This window comes from Lates calcarifer, linkage group LG17 (genome assembly GCF_001640805.2).
Source record: "Lates calcarifer isolate ASB-BC8 linkage group LG17, TLL_Latcal_v3, whole genome shotgun sequence".
NCBI lineage: Eukaryota > Metazoa > Chordata > Actinopteri > Centropomidae > Lates > Lates calcarifer.
In genome coordinates, this window is record NC_066849.1 from 25,536,620 (window position 1) to 25,560,708 (window position 24,089).

Below are 24,089 nucleotides of genomic sequence, written 5' to 3' on the forward strand. Positions count from 1 at the left end.
TCAGAGGCATCGGGCGGTAAGTGTTTGCCACCAGGTGTAATACACACAAGCCCACAGCGCCACTTACACACACACTTAAACACACACACACTTTCTCTCACATTATCTTGGCTGCAGGCTCCTCCAGTGCTGAGGGAAAATCTGTCACTCACTTGAGTCTCAAGGTCACTCTCACACAGTCATATGGGAGCAGCTGCAGCCACATCAACACCCACAACACTTGGATCCGTTTCAGGATATTTAAACCTCACTGTCTTTCCTTTGATGCACCTTTAACAACACAACTACAGTTTATTTTCTATCTTAATTTTATAGCCGAGAGTCAAATTAAAAAGAGATAATCTGCTGCAAGGACGCGTGCTGTGATCGTTTGACGCCCCCTGGTGGCTGAGAGGCAGCACATCATCCAAAACCCCTGACATCCTCCTATTGTCTCCCTACACCAGTAACTAATACAGCCTATTTATATGACGGTTATGAAAAAAAATCATATGACGCAAAACAGCCTCCGTGGGACGTTCAGCGAACGCATGAGCACAAACCACCCACCCAAAAAAGGAGCAATATCTCCACTTGATCTTCAAATCATAAATCATGTGGGAATCGATGGAAAACGTGAATGATTGGTGATTCTAACAAGCTTTATTTTGAGTGGAGAGGGCAGAGGCTGCACAAAGGGGATCATTGTTGCCTGCAGATGCCCGTCAGTGGTGCAGTCGCCCTTTGAAGGTTCTCCAATCGCAGCTCATAGCGCGACCGAAGGAGGGCGGGGTTTGCCCCCCTTCCTTCCCACCACCATCTCCAAGCTCCAAGCCCCGCTTTGGCACCGTGTCCCATTGACTAGACGGCGACGAACCGAGCAGCAGATACCACCGCGTCTCTGAACTCAACAGCCTTGAAGTGGACCGGTGATGAGTGGGAGCGCGGGTACTGTGGTGGACTTGCGGAGCTGAGTGATGCGCACCTCCAGGAGGTCACATTTTGGACAGGTATGAGACCTGTGGCGCTCGTGGATGAAGGACCAGTAGATGCTTAGTGGATCCCAGTCTGGATGTAGCCCCGTATTCCACTTCCATATAACCAGCAGGCCTGGCCCACTTCAGCTCCACATGGATGGATCCCGCTGTAGCAGCTGTACTCATGGAATATGAAGCCCATGCTGCTGAGCATGTCTGCCTGTCCGAGTCCTCTCCTCTCCGGGAGCCTCTCCGCAGCTCTCTCCCCCTGACACTGCCTCTCCACTCGGACATCCCCTGGTCGCTTCGAGCCCCCCTCGCCATGAGGGCGACTGCTCGGTGATTCGGTGCCTCTGCACGCCTCAACCGGACCGGACACCCCCTCTTTTATATTTGGATCGGGCTTTTTTTCTGGCTACACACAGGATTTATCTGCGCTGTGGGCTTCCTTTGTGTCAGAGGGTTTAACGCACAGTGCGCGAACGGCAACAGAGCGGGGGCTTTGCTTCACCCGCTGTTGCGCCCAGCTGCTGTCTTTGTGGCCGGGCCGTGATGGCAGCCGGCCGGCCGGAGGCGCAGGACCACCCGCCTGAGAACGGCTTCACTCCGCTGGAGCACCCGGCGCCCCGGCTGCTACCGCACATCGACGGCTCGGTTCTGCCGTCTCTGGGGGGCTTCGGGAAACACCAGAAGCAGCTCGTGGTCCTGACCTGGATACCGGCATTGTTCATCGGCTTTAGCCAGTTTTCGGATTATTTCCTCCTGGCGCAGCCCATTGGCACGTGCGTGCAACCCCTCACGAACGAGAGTAACTGGACCGTGGCATCCCCGCCGGTCACCGTCACCGGAGGAGCGCCAGCGCTGCAGCTCAAGGGCAACGGCACCGGGGAGGGATACGGCGACGGCAGCGGTTTACTGTGCTCCTGCAAGGAGTGGAGGCTCGAGCTGCAGACGGGACTTAGTCAGAATGTGGTTACCAAGGTAACGAGTGAGCACCAGATAGACCCACAGTGTTATCTCTCTGATAGAAAAAAAAAATCACTCTGTTCACCATCATCACCATCATCATCACCACTGCCAGACAGCCTCAGTTTAAAGCAAGAGACTGATCCAAGTACCAACACAGCTGACTAACAAGTTACCCACTGACCTCAATATGAGAGGAGTGTGTGTGTGTGTGTGTGAAGGCAGCAGCTGATAACCGGAGTTATACAATACTGTGGCATGTACAGTATGTGTGTGTGGGGACTGGTTGATATGCTCCAAGTCGGTACCACACTATTAATAAGACTGTTTTTTGATATTATTATAGACATTCAGGTCATTAAACCGTCCCATAATCAGAAAACCAGGGATGCACTGTCCCCCCACCATCTGAACTCAGTGTGTTCTCCTCTGCTGATTCCCATTACCAATCCTTTTCCAAACTAAATCTGCAACCATTAAACGTGGCCACAGATCAGAGTTATGCTACAATGCTAATTCAGTGGCTGATTCGTTGACTGAAAATCAGAATTTTATGCTGACGTTGATGAAGAAACTGTATGTAATCTGGATTAGTTACATCTGGTCTTTATGCAGTTGGTGCAAACACCAAGCCACCTATTGGATCACTATAGATTTGTGTCCTTTTATGTCTGTAAACTGTCAGTAAACACAGGGGTCCAGCAGCTCATTTTTGCCCCAGTCCTGGCCTAATGGGTTAATACAACAATGCAGCCTTTAGTGTAATCTGCTTGGGATCCAAATTAGACATGATTCGATCATATTATCGTGATACACTCCCACTGAAAGTCAGAAAATGATCACACATGCTGTGTGTGCTGTATCCGTTTTCTCCGATAACACTGCTGCTAATAGCCCATACATAATAAACCCATATTGACTGTGTTCCTTCACCATCACTGACCATTTCACAACTCAAATCATGACCAATAATCACCTCCTTTAGCTCTCGCTCTCTGCTCCTCTGCACAGTCGGAGGCTCAGCGGGAGAGTTCTGTAAATCACTGTTTAACACCGACACTGTTTCCACACACACACACACACACACACACACACACAGATGAATCGGTTCGCTGGGCTGCTGTAGGTACTTTTCAGGGTCATGCACACACAAGTATAGAGTACACATTGTGCTTCCACATGTGCCCTTGGCTGAGTTTCAGATGCTGAGCGCTGCAGCGGTGTGTTTGTGCGCATTGACCCATGTGTTCAGAGGAAAGAGTGGAAAACTATTGATTTCTTTTATTATAGACACGCGTCACACACATGCTGATTTTCATGTCTCTCTCGCTCTCACACACACAAACACATACATGCTTGCGTGTTTTTCCCTGTCTTTTCCTTTGAAGATGAACGTTTGAATCTTTTAAAAGCGTCCGCAGCATTTTTGCACACTCATCAGCCCTCATGAATTATCAAAACAGTGAGTCAGAGAGCAGAAAGAGTTTTGACAGATGTCTGATGAGAGAAGCCCACGTTTCTTTTTGTTTCTGTGCAGCTTTCAGATTTAAACTTCTCAGCTGCTGATGTTTAATTCCCTTTTATCTTGCTGTGGGTGGTTTTCTCTGAAAACTTGGCTAATGTTCCTTTGTGTCTCTTTTCTGTTTCAGTGGAAGCTGGTGTGTGACTCGGCCTGGAAGGTGCACATTGCCAAGTTCTCCTTGCTGGTGGGCTCCATATTTGGCTATCTAGTGATGGGTGTCATGGCTGACTGGTACGCTGCCTCCCTTCATGTCTCTTTTGTGCCTTTTTAGTTCAGCCTCAAAGGTTTATCCAAACTTAGTTTTGTAGTTTTAGCCACTGGTTATGAAAATGTTGTACTCACCAAAATCAATCAGCAGAGGAGAAGTTCAATGTGGGAAGAAACACAAGCAGGAAATCAGACAGGTTGGACACATCTGGAAAACAAAGGCAAACAGTAAAATTATTACCCAAACTATCTGTTGTAAATGTTCACCAGTTGGACCAGTAGGGATTGTTACTGATGTTGTTGCTTTTAAGAATGAATCTTTGAAGCAAATTTCATGGAAATTTACTCAGGCGTGGTCAAGACTTTTCACTCTGCCAAACCATCTAATAGATGTTGAGGTATTTCAGATGTCTCAGCTTCAGCTTCGTCCATTTTCTATTGCCATTTCTATTTCTCGTAGTAAATGAACAACCAATATTCCTGTCACCCCATAACATAATTCACAGACCTCACTGTTATTATTTACGTTAGTTTAGTTAGTCCTTTAGTACGGATTATTTCTTCAGTCTGTGGGTTATCCAAAGTAAGCTGGAGATCATTTTCCAAAAGACATGTGGCCAATAAATTCTTTTGCAAGGCTGAGTGAGAAAATGTCTTTTTGTAATTTGGTGAAATGACCCTTCAAATCTGTCCGCCGTCGTCCGTTGAATTCATTGTGATCCCGTCTGCGGCCCTGTGAACCACCTGAGCTGGCTCGTGGGAAAAAAAGTCCCTGCATTGTGTTTGGGATCAGTAGCCATGGAAACAATGTAAAGAAATGCGCCGGGCCACAAGGCCTCAGCTCTGACCTGACCCACTGGCCTACTGACCCCCCCTTAAACCAGGAAGTCCACAGAGGCTGAGGGAAACAATAGCTGGAATGATCTCTTTCACCCGGCTGCACATCAAAAGCTTCTTCTTCTTCATTTTGTGACAGTTTCTAAACACTTTGCTGCATCTTTCTCTCTCTGTCTTTTCCCCCTCTGTCCTTAAGGTTTGGTCGACACCCAGTGTTGATTCTCTCGGTGCTTTTCATGCTGGTGTTTGGTCTGAGTGTTGCCTTCTCTGTAAACGTCACCATGTTCAGCACCTTGCGCTTCTTTGAGGGTTTCTGCTTGGCGGGCCTCGCTCTCTCCCTCTACGTGCTCAGTAAGTACACGCTTCCACCTCCTCGTGCCTCATGTCAGCTTCTTCTCTTTCTGCTTTTATGCTACCCGTGTTTCCTCATCCTTGCTCTGTCCATTTCTGTTTATTTATTCTGACCATTAATGTGTGGAGCCTTGGAAGGGATGTAGAGGAAAATATCTACTTTTGCATTCTCTTGCAAAACCTTTCAGAAATATTTTTTGGAGCATCTAGGATACCTTTTATCTTCTTCGGCTTCTTAATAAAAAAATTTACTTTGTGTTTTATGATTCAGTTTTCCCGTTTTTTTAGTTATTGATTACCAATATTTGTTTGGTCAGACTGTTGGACTGAAAAACATCAGGGACTCCAGAATAGAAATTAATTTTTAAGATGTATTTGGTGCAATAACTGTATTGTGCATTGCACCTGTTAAACAAACAATGAGAAAAAATGAATAAATCAGGGGGAATGATGGAAATAAGATTGGGGTTTTAGGTTTCTGTCACTTACACAACATTAAAGAGTTGTCAGTACACTTAGACAAACCAAAAATCTATATTGTAATCCATAGAAATGCAGGAAAAAATGCATATATATTGTTAAAAGAAGTTCACTGTTCACTTACTAATTCTAACTCTTGGATGACTGTTAAAATGCTAAAATGACATATTTTGTTTTATTCATTGTTTTTTAAGTAATCCAGACTTGTAGTTCACCCTGTATGTGTGGACAGGGATGGTACATCTTTAATATTGTTGTTTAATATGTCTGTTTTTAGCAGCTTTAGCACCGTTTCCCCAAAGTCGAAGACCTTTGTCGGTTAAATGTCACCGGCTCAGTAAGAGGGGCTGGTTTAGAGTTAGCTGTAACCAAAGCAGGACAGGGAGAGCCAGCGGCACTGACATTTTTTTCAACAGCAAAAATTAAAGTGTGTTAGTAAATATCAGGAGCAGGGAAGAGACCAACAGGTACAACGACATATTAAAAATGCTGCCATGAAGTTGTGCAGAAGACACAGAAGCTAGTGAAACATCAGGGACGATGTTGGATGCAATGTTAGCACTTGAGCTGTTTAGAAATGTTTTCAATTACTGGATATGGTGCTTAAGTAATAAAATTAGTTTTTATTGTTAAGGTTTATGGGGCAAATTGGTGCCAAGACTTTGTAAGTTGTTTGCGAGAGACCACAGAAGTAGGTCAGGCCCTTGCCCCCACTCCCCATCTAAAATATTTCCCCTCATGTCCCTTCAGGGGAGCCGTAGACGAGCAACTGGCCTAGGTGATCAAAATGACACCACCTAGATGACAGTGTTTTCATTTCAAGAATTGGCCCCCCGCCTCCTTTACAGCATTCCCCACTGTCCTCTCTCCCTGCCCCCCACTCCCCCAGCGTAGGCCTCCTCTCTCTTTCAGGCCAGTCACAGATTAGTCATACATTATGTGTGGAGCGAGGGCAGACTTTGAGCTCTGAGCGATGGGGCGGGTTTTGTCCCTCTCGGCAGGGGTTCCAGATAAATCTCCACTGAACTGCTTCTAAAAACAAACAAACAAAACGTACGCCTCCGAGCCGTCTGCCGAGAGTCTCCTGAGAATTGAATTTAATCTGCGATGTATACAAAGGCAAACAACAAACAAATAATCTCGCAGTTTATGGTGCATGCCCTTTACGTCCAAGTCACAGGGAGATGCGAACGCAAAAGTGGAAAAGATGTAGTCTCAAAGTGTGTTGTAAGGTAGATGAAGACAGCACAGAGCAGAGGTGAGAGTTAAGATGAATTTCACTGATTACTACATTGGAGTCAATAGAACTACAATGAAAAAGATGTGCAGTAAATAGTGATAAAGCCAATAGAAAAATGTCCACAGTCATGCTAACATGCTGATGGTTAGCAGGTATAATGTTTACCAAGGTTCATCTTCTGTGGACCATGAATGTCTGAACATTCATGACAATCTACACAAGAGCTGAGATATTTCAGTTTGGATAAAAAGCTTTGATCCAGACAGACAGACTGACACTGCGCTCCCTGAAGCCACAGAGCCAGTACAGCTACAAAATACACATACAAAGTCATTCTACTTCACTAATGAAACACTGTTAACATCTACAAATGACAAGTGCAACTTGAATAATCTTCAGAACAGGGAACTCATGCCTGTTAGCAGTTTTTTTTTTTAAACTCTTTTAAATTGTAGGCTCGTCCTCACGTATTAACCAAGAAAAGTTTGTGATACAAACTTGGTACAAGCTGTGGATGGTGTTTAGAAAGTAACATCAGTGCTATACTTGACATAAATCAATATTAAGTATTAGGTATTAAGTCAGAAACAACAGAAGTTTGATATAAATCAGATTTCCAGTAATTACAGAACTGAATGCATCAGATCTCAGGTCAGGTGACATTAAAACTCTAGTTTGACTGATTTATCTTTTTCTAGTGGGTTTCTTTTTCACTACACACACTTGCTCATTCATGTCACACACACTCACTCACACTATAATCATTTCTCTCCTGATATTACAGCCTGTTTGTCAAATACAACTACCTGTAATGGGAGACAATTTTTCTATATTTCACTCAGCGGTGTGCTCAGCGTTGAGAATGATGGGATAAGTAACTCTGTGTGTGTTTGTGTGAGAGAACAGATTGTATGCAGGCACACAAAAGGGGCGTTTGCATGAGGTGTTTGTTGGTTGTGTGAGGTGTAGATGCAGACAGTAGGAGGAACAGTCGGCTCGCTGCCACAGAATGACTCGCTTTTAAGTGAACTCACACTCTGACAGCAGGTAATAGACACTGCCGTCCCATTAACGGTAAAAACATGTCGAATAACAGCACACGGTGAATCATGAAGACATCTGAAGCTTCCGATAAAGACATCCTCAAAGGGTGAAAACATATTGTACGAGCACACGAGCTGCAAGGTAATGAAATCCAATTTGCAATTTTTCATTGTTTCACTAAAACAAGACAGATGCAGCTTGGACACTGAATATGAAATTTCTCATTACTTTACCTTGTTTCTCCTTTTCTTGTTTGCCAAGCGACGCACAATGGTGTCTCTTTTCCATCCTGTAGGACAGACACAGTGCAGTCGATCAGTTTTTTTGGCAGTGACACATTGTTTTGTTGTGTTGGCTCTGTACTCTGGAACATTGGATTTGAAATGAAAAAAAAAAAACAATGAGTGTAAGTTTGAAGCGCTAACCTTCAGCTTTAATTTGAAGGTGTTCTCATCCAGACTCGGGGGATTTGTAGCCAAAGTTTTCAGCAGTGATCCTGTAAGAATTCAAACAAGACGTTCAAAGTTTTAATGGGCTAAAACATGTCTTTCCGTGGTTTTGGCCTCATTCCTTTCCAATAATAATGTTAATAATAATGAATGAATGAGGCTGTACTCACCAAGCTTACAGCATCATTTCTGACACTGAACAAGATCAGGGTCAGGGTCCTATAAGGTGAGAAACACAAGCAGTCAGCCATTCACACAGGTTGTAAACAGGCCAAAAGTTCGGCTGATCTTATCTGGAAGAAAGCTAACACTGTCTGTTTTAAACGGCCATCACAGACCTCCTGGCTCAACTTTGGCCTAAAGACAGAGTTTTCAGTGAAGGGATCGATCAATGTTTCAGGTGCACTCGCTTTCATTTTTACCTTCAAATAAAGTGGTTAAGGTCATCTGACCAAACCCTTAGGTTGTAGTAATGTTGCTGTGTTTTTGTGAGTTCATTATAATTAACTTAACTGATAGAACCGATGGCTGAGGTTGTTATAAACTGGTGTCAATTCTCTGCGAAGGCTTCGGCTAACAGGCATCAACACACACTTGATTTTATCCCCGGTGTATTCCACCTCTGCTCCTTAATTAGACACACATCCTTTAGTCACGTGACTAACCTAGCAAGTCAGGCATCTTCGTCTGTGGCCATAAAAACAGATTGGCTGCTTTGTCTCTGTTTAGGATCATTATCCTGTGTGTAAAAAGGGGCCAGATGTTTACACCCATTATGGACGTAAACACCCTCAAATTAAAGGTGAAAACCAGCATTTTAACAACAGAGTCACTGCTGCTTCTAAAGCTGCTGGAATACAGAGCCAAAATAACACAAAACATATCACTACCTTACAGCTGTACTGTAATGTAATGTAAAAACACTAGAGTCAGCTGTGTGCTAAAATAGGCTGCACATCAGATAAAGAAACACTGCAATACTCATGTAGCATGCAGATACTGTATTATGGATGATTATACAGTAAGAATGCATGTGTATTTGCTGCGGTTGCACTGTTACATCCGTGTTATCATCTCCATCTCCCCCTGGAAATACTCTCTCTGCCCACTCTCTCCTTTCTCCCTCTGTCACTGTGAACGCAGCGCTGAATTTCTATTTTCTAAATCCAGCAGCATCTCTGGCCCTTTCCATTTTCTCTCCCTGACTCTCCTCTCTCCTGCTCCATTCATCCCATCCTCCTCCTCCTGCTCTCTCCCTCACTACCATTTTATTACTACCAGCAGTTGCACCCTTGCTCAGTTGCTCATTTTCTCGAGGCTCATTTGAAATCTCTCATCGTTCGGTTATCTCCCTGCAACACGCAGCGCATAATAAACTCCACTCAAGCTTTAGTTTGCTCTGCTAATGTAAATGTGTTGATGTGTGTGTCGTGTGCATATTTGGTTGTTGCACCAATTCTGCATTTAGTTTATTAGTTTGTAATTTAGCACCTACCTCTGGGCCATCCTCTGGGAGCTGTTGAGACAGAGCCTCCTCCTGCTCGTGATTTTTCCTTGTGTTGCTTTTCATTTTCAGACCGACTACTGTGTCTAATCCCATCTTGTAACCATGGCTGTCCATTGTCCAAACTCCTGGAAAATATTCTCGTATTTACACCTTTTCTCTACTGAAGAGCTGTCTTTTGAAGAACAGGTACTGACACACTGTAGCTGGAAATGTGGCTTCTTTTCAGACGATGGCAGCTGTTGTCAGCCTGGGTGTACAGCAGTTACACTGTGAGAAAGAAGCAAAATCTCCATAAAACATCAAACTATTCCTCCTCCTTTGACATTGATCTGTAAGCTCATATGTTCCCAACAATCACCCTGCGGGAGATGCAGAGTTATAAGCACTGAAGTCACACTTTAAGGACAATAACCAATATTTCTTCATTATCAATCGATTTGTGAATCACAGTGATGATCCCACAGTGAATTGTTACCGTACTGTGCAGTTCCTCTCAGCTTTACAGAGCATTTTATCTTATTTAAGCTCATTGTTTCTATGTTAAGGTCAGGCAACTATACTGTTTTGGTTAAGTTTCAACACATTTCAGCTAAAACTGGGAGCTATTTTCAGCAAAAAAAAACATCCAAAAAAATATTGGGCAGTGGACAGAGACTAGAGACTAGCTGGTTACTGCAGAGTTGGTAGAGACCAAAAACAGAGCCTAAAGGAGAGTGAATACTGGACTTATATTCATCAGGAGGACACAAACAGAACTCCAAATGAATGCTAATGTGCCTCTGTATGTAATTAGGCAGCTGCTTGCAAACAAATTTGCTAAATCAACATAAAAGTTGATGAAACACGTCCGTGTTTAGAGTTTGTTTTGCTGCCACCAAAATCTGTTTTAGCAGGTTTAAGAATTTTTTCATGAAAATGAAGACATGAGGCGTGATTTTTTTTTAAAGACTTGAACTGAGACCTGATTGCAAAACAAATGTTCAGTCGTCCAGATTTTTACCTGAAAGACTTTGAGAACAGTCTTGGTTTGGAACAAACAATCACAGGGGAATGTGTTGTGCTGCAGAAGTCATTTGAGAAGTTTCTATAGATGTTGACGTATGTTTTTCACTGAAAATTGGGTCAGCATTGGAATCCATTGTACGTGCTGTGAAGCTGAGCTGCTGCAGCAAGCTATGCATATTTTCAGTGCCACTTTTCAACCCTACAGAGTGCGAATGTTTGGTGCAGTTTGTTTGGACCCACAGGAATCAGGCTGCAGTTGCTTCAAGGTTAATATCATTGCCTCTTCCTGTCCCCCCCCAGAGACTTTTAGGTAATGACAGAGGCAGGATACATGTATACTAGTGTTTGTGTGAGTGTGTGTGTGTGTGTGTGTGTGTGTTGTTATGAGCTGGGGGGGGTTGACTCCTGCTGACTCAGCTGGGGAAACTTACTGTCATGTAGTGCCCTTGTCAAGCCTTCTATCTGTTTCCCATCCCTGCCTCTCTATGAAGTCATCCTCCTCCAAATAAAAAGAAAAAGAAAATAAAGATTAGAAGATTAGACAGAAAATAATGAAAAACACTCAGTCTTCAAATTCCTTCTTTTATTTGACCATCAGTCCAAATCTCAAAGGTATTTAACATTGCTAACAAACAGAAAACAACAGAAAATCCTTGTAATTGAAAGGCTGAACCAGGGACTTTGTTCGTTTTTTTTTTTAGCCATGCTAGCGGCAAAGTGCAACAGAGATGATCCACCACTTTGGTCCAGACTGAAATATTTAACTTGATGAATTTCCATAAAACTGTGTAAAAACATCTCTAGTTTCCTGAGCACGAATCCTCCTAACTTTGGCGTCATTGTCGCTAATTACTTTTCTGTGGGTAATTAATTTTTCCACTGGTTTCTCCCTTTCCCCAAATCTACATCTAAAGTGCACATCTCTTCTCATCACCAGCTGCCACCTCCCGATACGTTTTCATCATTTACAAACCACAGACTACGGCTCTCCTTACGAACTCATGCTGTTAGAAAGCCAATTGTCTCTGCACTCTGTTCTCATGCCCCAGGCAAGGTTAGCGAGGGAGCAGCAGACAACAAAAAGTGTGTGTGTGGTGCTGCTGTCAGCCATTTGTCATCAGGGCTTAGTTCGGCCATTAGATCAGCTGCTTTTTGTTGCCTTCTCTTTTGTTTTTACACCCCCTTTCTTCCATTATAGTTTTTTGTTTTGCGAACCCTCTTGCAACTGTTCACTTTCAGATGTAAAGACAGAGGAGAAGCTGCTCGGTGAAAGGAGGAGGAGGGGGTAAGGAGGGTGAGTAGAGGTGGGGGATGGTCGATTTGCAGAGGGGTGAGAGAGCCACTTCAGTCCTGATGAGCAAGAGGGAAGAGTGGGCAGGAGGGGCGGGGGGTGAGGGAGGATCAGCCCACAGGGGGAGCAGTGAGATAATCAGCACAAGGAGAACCATTCTCCACTCAGCTGGAACAAAAGGTCCCTGCCAGTGTGTGTGTGTGAGAGAGAGTGTGTGAGTGTGAGAGAGAGAGAGAGTGTGTGTGTGTGTTGATATCCCAGTAGAGTCAGTGGGATCAGACACCTCCCCAGAGAGTCGGGGAGTGGTTTTTGTTTTGTGAGGTTGGTTTAGGGATGCACTGCCTTTGCCAAAGTACAGTTGATTTCTTTAGTTTGTGTTTGTGTGTGTGTGTGTGTGTGTGTGTGTGTGTGCGGCTCTGTCTGATCCATTCATATTGACTGCTGTGGACAGAAGTACCACAGAGACACGGCGCTGTGTTGTTTGTCCGAGCAGACAGACGGGGTGACAGCAGTGGTGGAAAGTCACTAAATCCACTACATGTAAACAAGCACTTTCACTTCCTGACACTTTAGATTTCTTCATCTCAGACACTAATCTGACAGATTTAGGTACAAATTACTTTGCTAACAAAGGTTTCACAGACAAAACATGAATCACTTCAAAACATATGAACAATCTTTACACATCAAACTACCCAACAACAGATGATGTTACTGTAATAAGAAAAGAGAGACTTACATCAGGGTCTCTGACTGCACTGAAGTATTAGCGCTGAGTCGCTCTGGACAAACACACCTGTCAAATGAGTAAATGTAGGATTAGAATAATACTTAAAGCTGCATTCATTGATTTTTCTGGGAAGTGGAATGAGTTAAAAACACTGACATGTTATCACCTCATAAAGTTGTCCCGGCTAATGTGTTAGCACACAGTTACTTGATAAACAACCAGCAGTCACTAACCTTATCCTGTCCATCTGCTGTTTGGTGCAGGACAGGGTGTATAAAAGCTTGTCTGCTGCTGCTGGAAACACACAGTTCATGTGCTGTAAAACCAAAACAAAGAGCTGAAAGACGGTAACACGCTCCACCATGACACTACAGAGGTTTACAAAGCTTTAAAGGATAATTACAGTTTATTACAACTTGCATATAAAGCTTCAAAGTAAGATAGTTAAGTGAACATCCATCACACTCAACAGAGTTCAGCTGACACATTCGTCATTGTGTACTCAGACCACATAGGAGCAAAAACTGAGTGTGAAAGTATTTTGTTCATGTAAAAGGTGTAAATAGTTCTTACACCACCGGCTAACTCTGATACATAAAGAGTGAAGAGTGAGGAGAGAGGGAGAAAGGCACGTTAAGGATTATGGGTCAGAGTAATTTCCTTAATCTGTTTTGGTTCCTCTGGGGAAGGTTTTTGGAGAAACTCTAAGTCTGGGGCAGAGGAGAGGAGAGATGAAGGGATTTATAGTAACATTTTTTCTTCTCGGCCTTCCTGCTTTACCTGAATCATTTTCCCGTCTTGCTCTTATCTGAAAATCTTCTTCATCTTCCTGTCTCTTTATTCTTCTCCTCCCTCCACCTTTCCCTCTTTATTATCATTCCTACAGTGATTGCTCTGATGAATGGACAGACTTTTTCATGCCCATCGAAGGGAAAAGTAATTTGTATTCTACCCCTGCTCTTCCTACTTTCCTCTCTCTCCCTCTGACTCCCCCGTTTCCTCCCCCTCTTTCTCTTCTGCACAATAAGAAGTGACAGTACATGAGGCCAGGTTAGCAAGTCTCCCCCCTCCTCCTCCTCCTCCCTCCTCCTCACCCACCAACAATGGTCACCTTCAAAAAGACCTTGCCATATGGACCAGGCCATCTGGACTGTACCATGTTACAGGCCAGTCAGGGGGAAGGGAGGGGAGTACAGTGTTGTGAGAGGGGGGTGGAAATTAAGGGACAGTTACAGCGAGACGCTCACCAAGCAGCTGAACCCGCCGCGATGTGGAGTCCATCCTAAGTTCATAAAGAGGTCTGGTGTTAAACTAGCACTCTCTCTCTCTCTCTCTCTCTCTCTCTCAGGGGAAGGATCAGTAATAGGAGTCCTCAATAATTCAGAGAGGAAATTCAACACTGTTAAACAAACACACACATCACACTCTTCCAGGCCATTAAGGCTGCTGCTTAGTTTATGATGGTAATCACATCCACACACCTACAGCTTCTACATAATTTACTCGTCTCCCCTGGTGCAGCAACAATCCATTTTTCTCTCGTGAAACTGAACCTTTTCCTCTCTCTCTCTCTACGTCTCCTTATTCTAGGGATCGAGCTTTGTTTGCCAGGCTGGCGGTTCTCCATGACCATGGTGGCCAGTTTTCTGATGGTGGGCGGGCAGCTACTGATGCCAGGGGTGGCCGCTCTGTGCCGCAATTGGCCGGACCGGGATGACTGGCAGGTCCTGCAGATCGTCATAATCAGCCCTTTCGTTCTGATGCTGCCCTACGTCTGGTGAGTCCCACCTTCTGAGGAAATCCACAGCAGGGGGAGGGAGGTGTGTGGGCTGGTGGTGGTGGTTCTTCTTACGCTGAGCCAGGCAAAGGCTTGTACAGTACACACAGCACTACACAGTACTGAGCACCCTCTGCTACGACTTACAAACAATACACTCTTTCTCCTCTTGTTTTTCTTCTCTCCCCGTTTCTTGCTCTTGGAACACATTCTGTTCTCATCCATCTTTGCCTGCTCTCTCCAAATCTCTCTCTCTTTTCTGCAGGATTTTTCCCGAGTCACTGCGCTGGTTGCTGGCCACCCAGCACTACAGGCGGTCCAAAGCCATGATGCTGCACATCGCTAGGAAGAACCAGGTTGACATGACAACCGAGCCCAGTGGAGTTCTTACAGGTGAGAGACGACAAACAAGATGAAGGATCCTCCCAAAATCCATTACGCTGTGAATTTTATACTTTCTGTTGCTTTATTCACGTCATTAAGCAAAAATTATTTTAAATCATCATCTATGTTATGTTGCAGCTGCTGCTTGGTGTGTGATGAAATGAACATGCAACGAACACACAAACACCGGCTCACATATAAAGGCTCAAAGATGCCCCCTTCACATGTGGGTTCAAGCCCGTTCATATGATGAAATGCAACTGCAATCAGAAACGCATCCTCCTTTAAAAAGTTCAAATGCAGTTCCTCACTGGAAGATCAATAAAGTGGGATTTGTATTTAGGGCTGTTTATTTTATCAGTGAATCTGTCAGCTACTTATACGATTCAGTGTTTCGTTAGGTATATTTACGTGGAGCCTAATATTCCCAATTATAATCTGTTTGAAAGCCCAAGCAGAATAAAAATACTCCATATAAATAACTTAGAATAATTATAATTGCGCCATGAAAATGATTTAACCAGCATGCCCTCCATCTAAACACAGAGACATCTCCACTTCCCAAAAATGGGGGCTTACAAATTTAGTTTTTTAATACAAACTCTTTAAGAACTAGAGGGATTAGGAAACTGATCAAACACCTGCCAAAGAGATGAGACAGCCACTGAGGTTTCCATCACCACACTTGTATAGAGCTCAAGGTTACGTCTTCAAATTGCTTTCGTCTGACCGACGGTCCAAAACCCAAAGACATTCAATTTACAGAGAGGCTTGGCAGCTTATTCACACATTTTAGAAGCACGACACAGCAAATATTTGGCATTTTTGTGGGATGAGTGACTTCAACTATTAATAAAATTGCTGATGAGTAACTGTCTTGCAATTGTGGAGTCCTCAAAGACTCTTACATCTCTCCTCTCTCTGCCACAAACACTTCTTCCTTGCCTTCGTGTTTGATTCATTGCTTCTGGCTCTCCCGGTGGCCAAGCAGACAGATAGATGATGAGAGTGGGCAAAGGGATGTCCCATATCTATCTAAAGGCCCCACAGCACATTAGCTTCTCAGTGCTAAAGGTCTCTTAGCGGCCGGTCTCTCATTACCTTCTGAAAGAAAAGGTCTCAAGGTGTGCGTTTCATGTTTCCTACCAGAGCTGGAGCAGGAGCTGCACAAGAAACCCCAGAGGACCTGCATTGTCAAGATGATGAGCACCAGGAACCTGTGGAAAAACATTGTGGTGCTGTGTGTCAACTCGTAAGTGTGTTTGTGGCTGGGCTTGTACAGTTCCTTTGCTAATCAAAGCCAACATCCGTTGTGTTGAGAGAGCATGAATTACACATGAGCTCGTCCTCCAGAGAGACATGAAGACATGTATGTGAGTGTAAACCTCACTCGCCCCGTGGCAGACGCATGTCTCAGGTACCACCTCACCGTCCGCACTCTTATCGCTTCGTTTGTGTGTCTTTGTGCAGCCTGACAGGTTACGGGATCCACCACTGCTTTGCCCGCAGTATGATGGACCCCGAGGCCCAGCCTACCGCTCTGTGCCACGCCGACTATTACACTATGGCTGGCATCGCCGTGGCAACCTGCCTAGCACTTTGCCCCGCGGTGGGACTGATGGGACGTCGTGGAGGGCTCCTCACCTTCATGATCATAACAGCCCTGGCATCACTGCTACAACTGGGTTTACTAAACTGTGAGTGATCACACAGAGAAATACACAAGACCAGCTTGAACTTAACTGTGCAAAACTAACCCACACTAGTTACTGTTGCTATGCCTGTCAGGATTTTAGTCCAGCAACTGTGCATACAAACAAAAACGCCAAAAATGTGAATGGCGGTTGACAAGAGAATCCACCCCCTGTTTATCTCAATGAGCCAGCTCTTAACATTCACATAACAGTCATGGATGGAAACACATTAACTGACACATTAATCATTGTTTTCTTTAGCTCATTTTCTGGAAATCTGCCTAACAGTTTTGCTAAATATGGATGGAAACCTGGCTAATTATAAGAAAAATTTGCCACATATAATTGGTTCTAACTTTTGTTATAATGTTCATGACAAAGCAGCTTCTCATTTTTAGCCTGAAGCTGCAGCTAGCTAAACGATGCTAACTGCTTTTAGCGGACTTGTTTGCAACTGAAAAGCCTGTAAAGGAGTTGTACCGTAACATTTAATACCTTCATATCATACTAACTCTGTACCATATTGATGAAAACAGACTAAGGCTATATTTTCATCAGTAAAATACTGGAGCAGCATTGTTGTTGTTTAGCGACGTTAAGCTAGTTAGCCCTGGTGTTATTCTATGGTATTACATGAAAAAAACGTTTTTAAGATCAGACTGTTGTCTCTTGCTAACGTTGTGTGATAATTTTTATGAAAGCACCTTAGCAGTGGTCTAGTATTTAAAAAATATCTATCATTATTGCAAGAGAAAAGGTTTCAGGGAAGACGAGAAACCAATGTATTTTGCAAATAGTAGTAGCAGGGGCAGTTAGCAGGAGGCGCTAAAGTTAGCCTAACTTCTGATATAACGTTAGCATGGTCCTGTAAAGGCTCCAAGTTGATTTTTCAGTACTGAATAAAAGCTATTTATAACATGTTAACCTCACAAAATGACACAGCCGCCTCATTTTATACTGTCTCTTAGCAGCTACGCTAGGTTACAGACGTAGGAGGTAGGCTAGTTAGCCTGCTAGCTAACATTAGCATCTTACCTTAGAGCTAAAACAAACTGTTCTAGTGGCGTTTTTTTTTTTTTTTTTTTTTTTTTTTTTTTTTTTTTTTTTTCCTGTTTTAGAAAGGCAAGAAAAAAACCAAAAAGATAATTGGAGAGTGGATTTTCTTAGAAGTATTATTCTTACCTGTGCACCTAGCGTGCTAGGCTAACGATGGGAAGCTACTTGAAGCTTGACAAACTTGCTCTGCACAGTTTTAGTTGCTGAGCAACCACTGGACAGTTACTGTTGGTGGAAAGGTTTAGCAAAGGTTGCAGTAAGAAAACTCTGAGAGTTCAGAAAAACATCTTTAACACACAAAACAGAAGGGTGAATCTCAGCAATAAAAAAACCCTGAGCTGTACTTACACTTTGCCTTCTGTGTCATTAAATCAATACATCCTACAGTTGAACTCTCTCTAACAGCAGCCTCTCCTGATGCCCCCCCTTTTTTTGACCTACATCTGCAGTATGTAGTCATTACTTCAAGCTTCAGTGGGTAAACTGTTCAGGGTTGTCCTATAGGCTTTCTTTATTCTGCTTCTGCACAGTCTGCGTCAGCACTTTGCTGCCCTTTGTGCTTACTAATGATATGTTATCCTCTCTTTTATTTTCCAATGCTCGCTAATGGAATCCAGTAATTGGAAAGTACAGCCTTCGCCACGACACAGGTACAACTACAGTGATTTATAGCATAAAATGATGCACACAAACAGTCACTAATAAGTAGTTTTATCTGTTATTTTCAAGGTCACTCTAACATATCCTTATTTGTGACCCAGTCCTTTACGTTTACGTTCAGTTGTGTGTTGTTTGTGTTATATTCTGGGTGTTATTAGTGTGCTTACATGTTGTTGCCCTCTCCTGGACAGTTCTGCGAGACACTCTCAACAGGAAATTCTCGGTGGCCTTCTCCATCATCGGGATGTTTTCCTCTCATGCTGTCAGCATACTCAGCATTTTCTTCTGTGCAGAAATCACTCCTACTGTCATCAGGTGAGCCTGGGTGGTCATAAACATTTAATACAGCACATAGGGGATTTACTTTTCATTACATGCACTACGCCTTCTGAAATCACTCCTTATTTACTACCCATAGTGCACTTATGTTTACTGTGTGCCATATTTTTGATGGTCCATTCACAGTACTCTGAAAAATGGCCACAATAGAGCAAAAATGTTAGGTATATTTATACTTTATATTTATTATACTGACTAAGACAGAGGAGGGTGACACTCAAAGACAAGCTATCTCTCCTGTCATCATTAGTAAGTAGTGTGTTCACGCTTTCTATGTCAGCCTCATTATAAAAAAAAGTTGTTTTTCTGCTATTAGTCACATTCATTCAGTCACAGTGGGGATCGTCCCTCCATCACTGGCCTCATTTCACCTTAGAGAAAAATGAACCCAGTGAGTTCAAAGCAAAGAAAATGCTGCTGTCTCTTTGTTAAATTTAACTCACAATGTGAGTCAGTAAATGCACTGCATATTTTCCTGCTGGTACAAAATGGTTAAGTATGTTAATTTTTTGTAAACTAACAACAAAAACATGACCTTTTAACGATCACTATGTAGTACCATGGTGTATATTATTACAGTGTATGGAAGCTGTGGACAGCTTTTGTTCTCAAGTTGCTTATTGGCGCCATCTTGTGGCCTAATATTGACCGACAGGTGAGTACATACTCGATGCCTGTAAAGGGTTCAGTATGCTTCAAATGAACTGGGTAATACTGAATGTTGCTCTAAAACACCAGCTGCAAAAGTGTTCGTACCTGTTCCACACTTGAAGGCAGGGAGAAAGCCTGGTCTCTTTTCATAAATCATTGTGTTGCACTGTTGAACACACAAAAAGTGGCATAAGTAGTTGTGTAAAAAGAGAAGTCGAGACTGTGAATGTGTGTGACTCACTGTATGAAGCAGGCACTCTTGTCTGATTGATGGTTTTGGGAAGTTGCAGCCTGGAAAGGTGTGAGAGTGTCACACACTTTGTTTGACTCTGATGCCAGACGAGCTCCTGTTGTTAGTTTTCCAACTGCGTCAGTAATGGATCTTCTCTCTCTGTGCAGGGGTGGAGGGCTGGGTCTGGTCCTGGCGAGCGCCGGCTTCGGCATGCTCACTGCTCCCATCATGGAGCTCCACAACCAGAAGGGCTACTTCTTGCATCACGTGATCTTCGCCTGCTGCACCCTGCTGTGCATCATCTGCCTGCTGCTGCTGCCGGAGCCGCGGGGCCAGCCCCTGCCAGAGAGCCTGGCCGACGGAGAGACCTTCACCCGTCAGACCCTGCTCCATCCCGGGGAGCAGCACCTCCTTCTCGCCAAGAGCGACAGGGACTACTCCCGCGTCCACGACACGCCGCTACACCTCTCGGCCACCGGGAGCGCCACAATGGCAGCAGCCACCGCTCTGGCAGCGGTGCCTGCCTCGTATGCCCTGGCGACCGGTGGGGAGGTGATTGGAAACAGTGCCATAGCCAACGGGGTATGAGCATCGAAGCAACAGTCCACTATTGTGCTATTAATTGCTCAAGCATTAACCTGACTGAAAGGTCACTTGAGAAAAAAACAGACAGACTTTTTAAGGGAAAAAAGAACTGTTCGAATGAACCAGATGAAGTCTTGTAATGGTGAGGTTTGAGATGGTGACGATAGTAATTTTGTGTAGTTTGTAGTGATTATGATTCATTCAGGAGTTGCCAAAAAATATTGTCCTTGACTAAGTTTATCTGAGGTCAGTGTGTGTTAAATAATACGAAGGTCTTGAGAGGTGTTGGTGATTTTCTTGCGCTGTCGTCCGCTCTTTTGACAATTCATCTACAGGTAAAAGAAGCGGACGCAGGCAGGTGAAGAGGCACAGTAGAGCAGACTGGCTTCCAATAACGTGTGCTCTGTGAGTTTTGTTTGTCGTTTTGACTCGTTGAAAGAGGATTTCACTGCATCTTATAATTCTTTATAAGTTACTTTTGCACTAAATGTCAGAGACACAATCAAGTGTTTGTGATTTTCAGCCAACGCATTGGAGATCCAGGGATTGGCTAAACCACTACCACTCTTTTTTGCATGAGAGGGCACAAGTAGTTTTACATGTTCTTTCTTCTTTATTTGTGGTCCCTCTGTGAGAAGTCCGATGCGGCACTTTATCCTCAGAGGTGAGGTCAGTGTAGACACTGATTTTTAAATAAGCATTACTGCTGTTGTTGTGGGTGTATGATGGTTGTCTGAAGTGATGAACAGCCGGAGACCTTGGCAGACTGTGTGTGTAGCCTATAGAGACTGTGGGCGATGCTAAAACAAATCTGAGAGTTGAACGGACATTAAGAGCGACCAGTCAGCGTGCTACTGTTATGTCTTATGACGCGTCTCAGCATTTAAATGGCTTTATCACGATGGCTCTGTTCTTTTAACAAAACAGAGAATGTAATTTAAAGAAAACCAGTATTTATTTTGTCATGCTGCCAAGGGCAATTTTGTTGCTTGAAATACCTCCTTTAATTAGCAAATATCTCCACTCCCGACTCTCACTCCTTGTTCTCTGTACTGTGGTAATGTTGTAATCCTGCTCCGAGGACGTGTAACTCTTGCCAGAAAGCACAATATTTTACAGTTTTTTGAAATAAACGTTTGTGACAATTAGAATAGAGCAGCATAGTCTGCATAGACCTGGCCTAGTTGTGATTAGTGTGTACATTTATACACTTTAATATGTAAGTATCCCGTAGGACTGCATAAAAGTATAAGGTATGTATACATGTGCCATTCATCAACCTTACTTTTATAGGATATAAGCACATTGAATAGATCAAACATCCCATGAACCATTTTTGTCCAAATATACCTGAGTCGATCCACAGATCAAACAGATCATCCTGCGTTTTTAAAAATCATATTTAGCACACAGCACGTATTTTGAACACACTGTATGGTTTGGTAGTTTGTATGTTTTCAACCATTAAAAACCCTCGGAGAAAAGAAAGAACAAAAAAAAAAAAAAAAAAGATCTCAACCACTAATGCTGTTTTCTAAGTGTTATTTTTTTAATATGATGCATTTGTACAAAAAGCCATAGGCCTACATGTTTTGATAATAAACCACTTAATTTATTATGTCAATAAAAGAACACTCGATGTGACTGTTGTGTGGTTATTGTGTGGGAGTATTTTAGTCCAAATAGGAGGAGGACCTGCCGTGTTTTCTCCCCCCATCCCAGAAGTCCTCAGTTCCAAAACAAAAGACGCTCAGTAAAGGATAAAACATGTTCAGAAGTGTTCAGGGTGAAGCTCCAGCTCCTTTTTGATCCTGTTCTCCACCAAGAGACTGAGGTTGGAGTCCGTCATTGGGAGACTGTAACTCACAAATACTTGCTTTTTGGTCTTCTTTGCTGCAAAACACACAAAAACACACACTTATTTCACCTTCAAATTTGGATACAGACTCAAATTTTAAAGCATGAGTGTTGGAATTTGTTAAAACTCAAAATAAATGATCTACTAATTGACTATGTGTCACTATTTTAGGTTAAATGTACAAACAGTGCTGTAGAAATACAGCTGCCTTTCCTTATAGGACCGTGTCATTGTTGTGCAGGCAGTTACTTTTGTTTCAAGCCGTGACTTTCAACTTGTGGAGACTTGAAACTCATGTGAGCTCATCCATCACTACCTTTTATTTTTGTCAAACTCATCCTATCGTCTCATGTTTGCACAAGGCAGACTTTTCAAACCAATCAACGCTCTGGTATCACTGAAAGACGACCAAACAAACAATCAAACATTCTACTGAAATGAACACAGGCTGTTTGCTGCCTGCACTGTTAGCAGTAAAGTTAAGAGGTTATTTTGAGGTGGAACATACACAAACACTGGTGTGGTTATTTATAAATCTACACTAGAGAACCACATGGGAGCTTAATAAAGTCTTTCAGCTTTTTAATGACACAGTGAGACAAATAAACTCATGCAAATCCATTCATCGTTACCTAATCTCTGTGACAAAGAGTTTGCAGCAGTGTTGGATGGGTCCCCCATGACTAATGTGGATAATGGCATCGAATCCTGCAGATGGAAAACAAATAGAGCAGTTAGAAGCTTTCATAAAGCAAAGAAAGACATAATTTGCTCTAATGTCTAAAGTGTTTTCACATAAAACATGTGTTTTTCCCCTGATATACTCAAATGTATTCAAACTGAGGGCAGATCCCAGATGCTCGTTGGTGGTCACAGGTCTCAGGGAGCATGTGTGTTAATAAAGACCGTCAGTGTCTCCAGAGGAAGCTGTGTGAAGTCTGACAAATGTCCTCCTCATCTCTGCCTGAGGCTACAGGCTCCAGGCCACATTAGCTGCTGCCTCCCACTGGACTGGCTGTGTCCAGGGGCATTGTGGGTAATGTAGGCGCCAGGTTTTGACAAGAGAGAAGAGTAAGAAGACAATATCTCTGGTTCTGCTCGCTGCACCTTTTTTTTCCTTTTCCCCAACGATGTTTAAGGAGTTCAAGTTCAGTTATTCTGTTTTTGGAAAATGTACATTTTAAAAAGCTCAGAGGCAGTGATATCTGCTCCACACAGCTTGATCTGGACATAAATCTCACTGAAAGCAGATGAATAAAGCAGAAACAACATGGCTGCCCTGCCTAGGACTGACTGTTCACACTGTAAATCTACTATGTGATTTATTCTATACACATCACTTCTGTTGCCCCTCCTCAGGTTTGTTAAAGTTTTTCCCTGCTTGATATAAAACATTTCACCTCATCTCAGTGCCTGTGTTTAACTTTTTAAAGCTCAGTTTGGGAACTTGACAGAGTCTCCTACAAAATAAAAGTTCAGTGTGTTATACTTACATATTTGCTGCTCATCGACACCGCCAGGTTGGACAGGACCGGACTTGAACCGACCCAGAGGAAAAACCCGCCGCTGAGCTTCATCACGTGAAAATGGACAACCTGCTCCAAAATCTTCTCCGAGAAATTGTGCACCGAGATTCCGTCAACCACCGCTCCGTTCTGTGTTTCGCTCATTTTGTTTTAAAAACTCGAGCTGCAGCAAACCGCCAAACTCGTGCCGACTGTAAACAGAAACAGCAGCGGCAACTTCCGGGTTCGTCAAGAAATGGCAGCCAGAACTAATCGATCATCGATGTTAGAGAGCGAAGCACCAGCATAATCGATTTGACCGAAAATAAAATAATAAAATATTTAATTAAAGTTAAAGATGAAAATAAAAAACAGATCAGACTTTAAAATTAATATTAAATATAAATCAACATGTAATTTACTCGCTAATAAAGTAGTAGTTTTACCATAGTTTTACATTGGTTACTGTTATACTGCTACATAGTTTAGTTAGACATGTTAGCAGCTGTTGTTACTGCATTTTAAAACATCATTTCACTGTAAAGTGAAACTGGGAATAAATATATCAATATAAATTACTAATCTCTAGTCTATTAAATAATATTTTTTATAAGACTAAGTTACAAAATGGTGATTTATATGGTTTTCAACAGGATTATAACATTAAGAAACAGAAACTAGGCAGTAAAAATAGACATTTAAATAAAACAGAATGAAATTGTGTAAAACATCCTAAATACCAGTAGCAAAAAAACTGTTACCA

The 24,089-nt window shown here is 43.0% G+C and overlaps 2 protein-coding genes and 2 long non-coding RNA genes across 4 annotated transcripts; 1 reads left to right on the top strand and 3 right to left on the bottom strand.

Annotated features, from left to right (window-relative positions):
• The first annotated feature begins 513 nt into the window (after positions 1–513).
• LOC108879561 (solute carrier family 22 member 23) lies at positions 514–21,607 on the top strand. Its single transcript, XM_018670861.2, has 10 exons — positions 514–1,937; positions 3,572–3,675; positions 4,685–4,839; positions 14,176–14,362; positions 14,628–14,755; positions 15,896–15,998; positions 16,217–16,443; positions 18,114–18,146; positions 18,348–18,471; positions 19,546–21,607. The coding sequence occupies exons 1-10, from the start codon at positions 1,509–1,511 to the stop codon at positions 19,964–19,966; spliced, it is 1,911 nt and encodes a 636-aa protein (XP_018526377.1). The 5' UTR covers positions 514–1,508; the 3' UTR covers positions 19,967–21,607.
• On the bottom strand, positions 3,671–9,258 carry LOC127143500 (uncharacterized). The gene is made up of 4 exons (XR_007814973.1): positions 8,223–9,258; positions 8,029–8,099; positions 7,837–7,892; positions 3,671–3,859 (listed from the first exon to the last, which is right to left on the bottom strand). It is a non-coding gene; the product is annotated as an uncharacterized LOC127143500 (long non-coding RNA).
• Positions 9,500–18,107, bottom strand: LOC108879564 (uncharacterized). Its single transcript, XR_001960365.2, has 5 exons — positions 17,623–18,107; positions 12,819–12,901; positions 12,595–12,651; positions 10,996–11,063; positions 9,500–9,826 (listed from the first exon to the last, which is right to left on the bottom strand). It is a non-coding gene; the product is annotated as an uncharacterized LOC108879564 (long non-coding RNA).
• psmg4 (proteasome (prosome, macropain) assembly chaperone 4) lies at positions 21,489–23,592 on the bottom strand. Its single transcript, XM_018670862.2, has 3 exons — positions 23,315–23,592; positions 22,454–22,529; positions 21,489–21,856 (listed from the first exon to the last, which is right to left on the bottom strand). The coding sequence occupies exons 1-3, from the start codon at positions 23,489–23,491 to the stop codon at positions 21,735–21,737; spliced, it is 375 nt and encodes a 124-aa protein (XP_018526378.1). The 5' UTR covers positions 23,492–23,592; the 3' UTR covers positions 21,489–21,734.
• Positions 23,593–24,089: the final 497 nt, after the last annotated feature.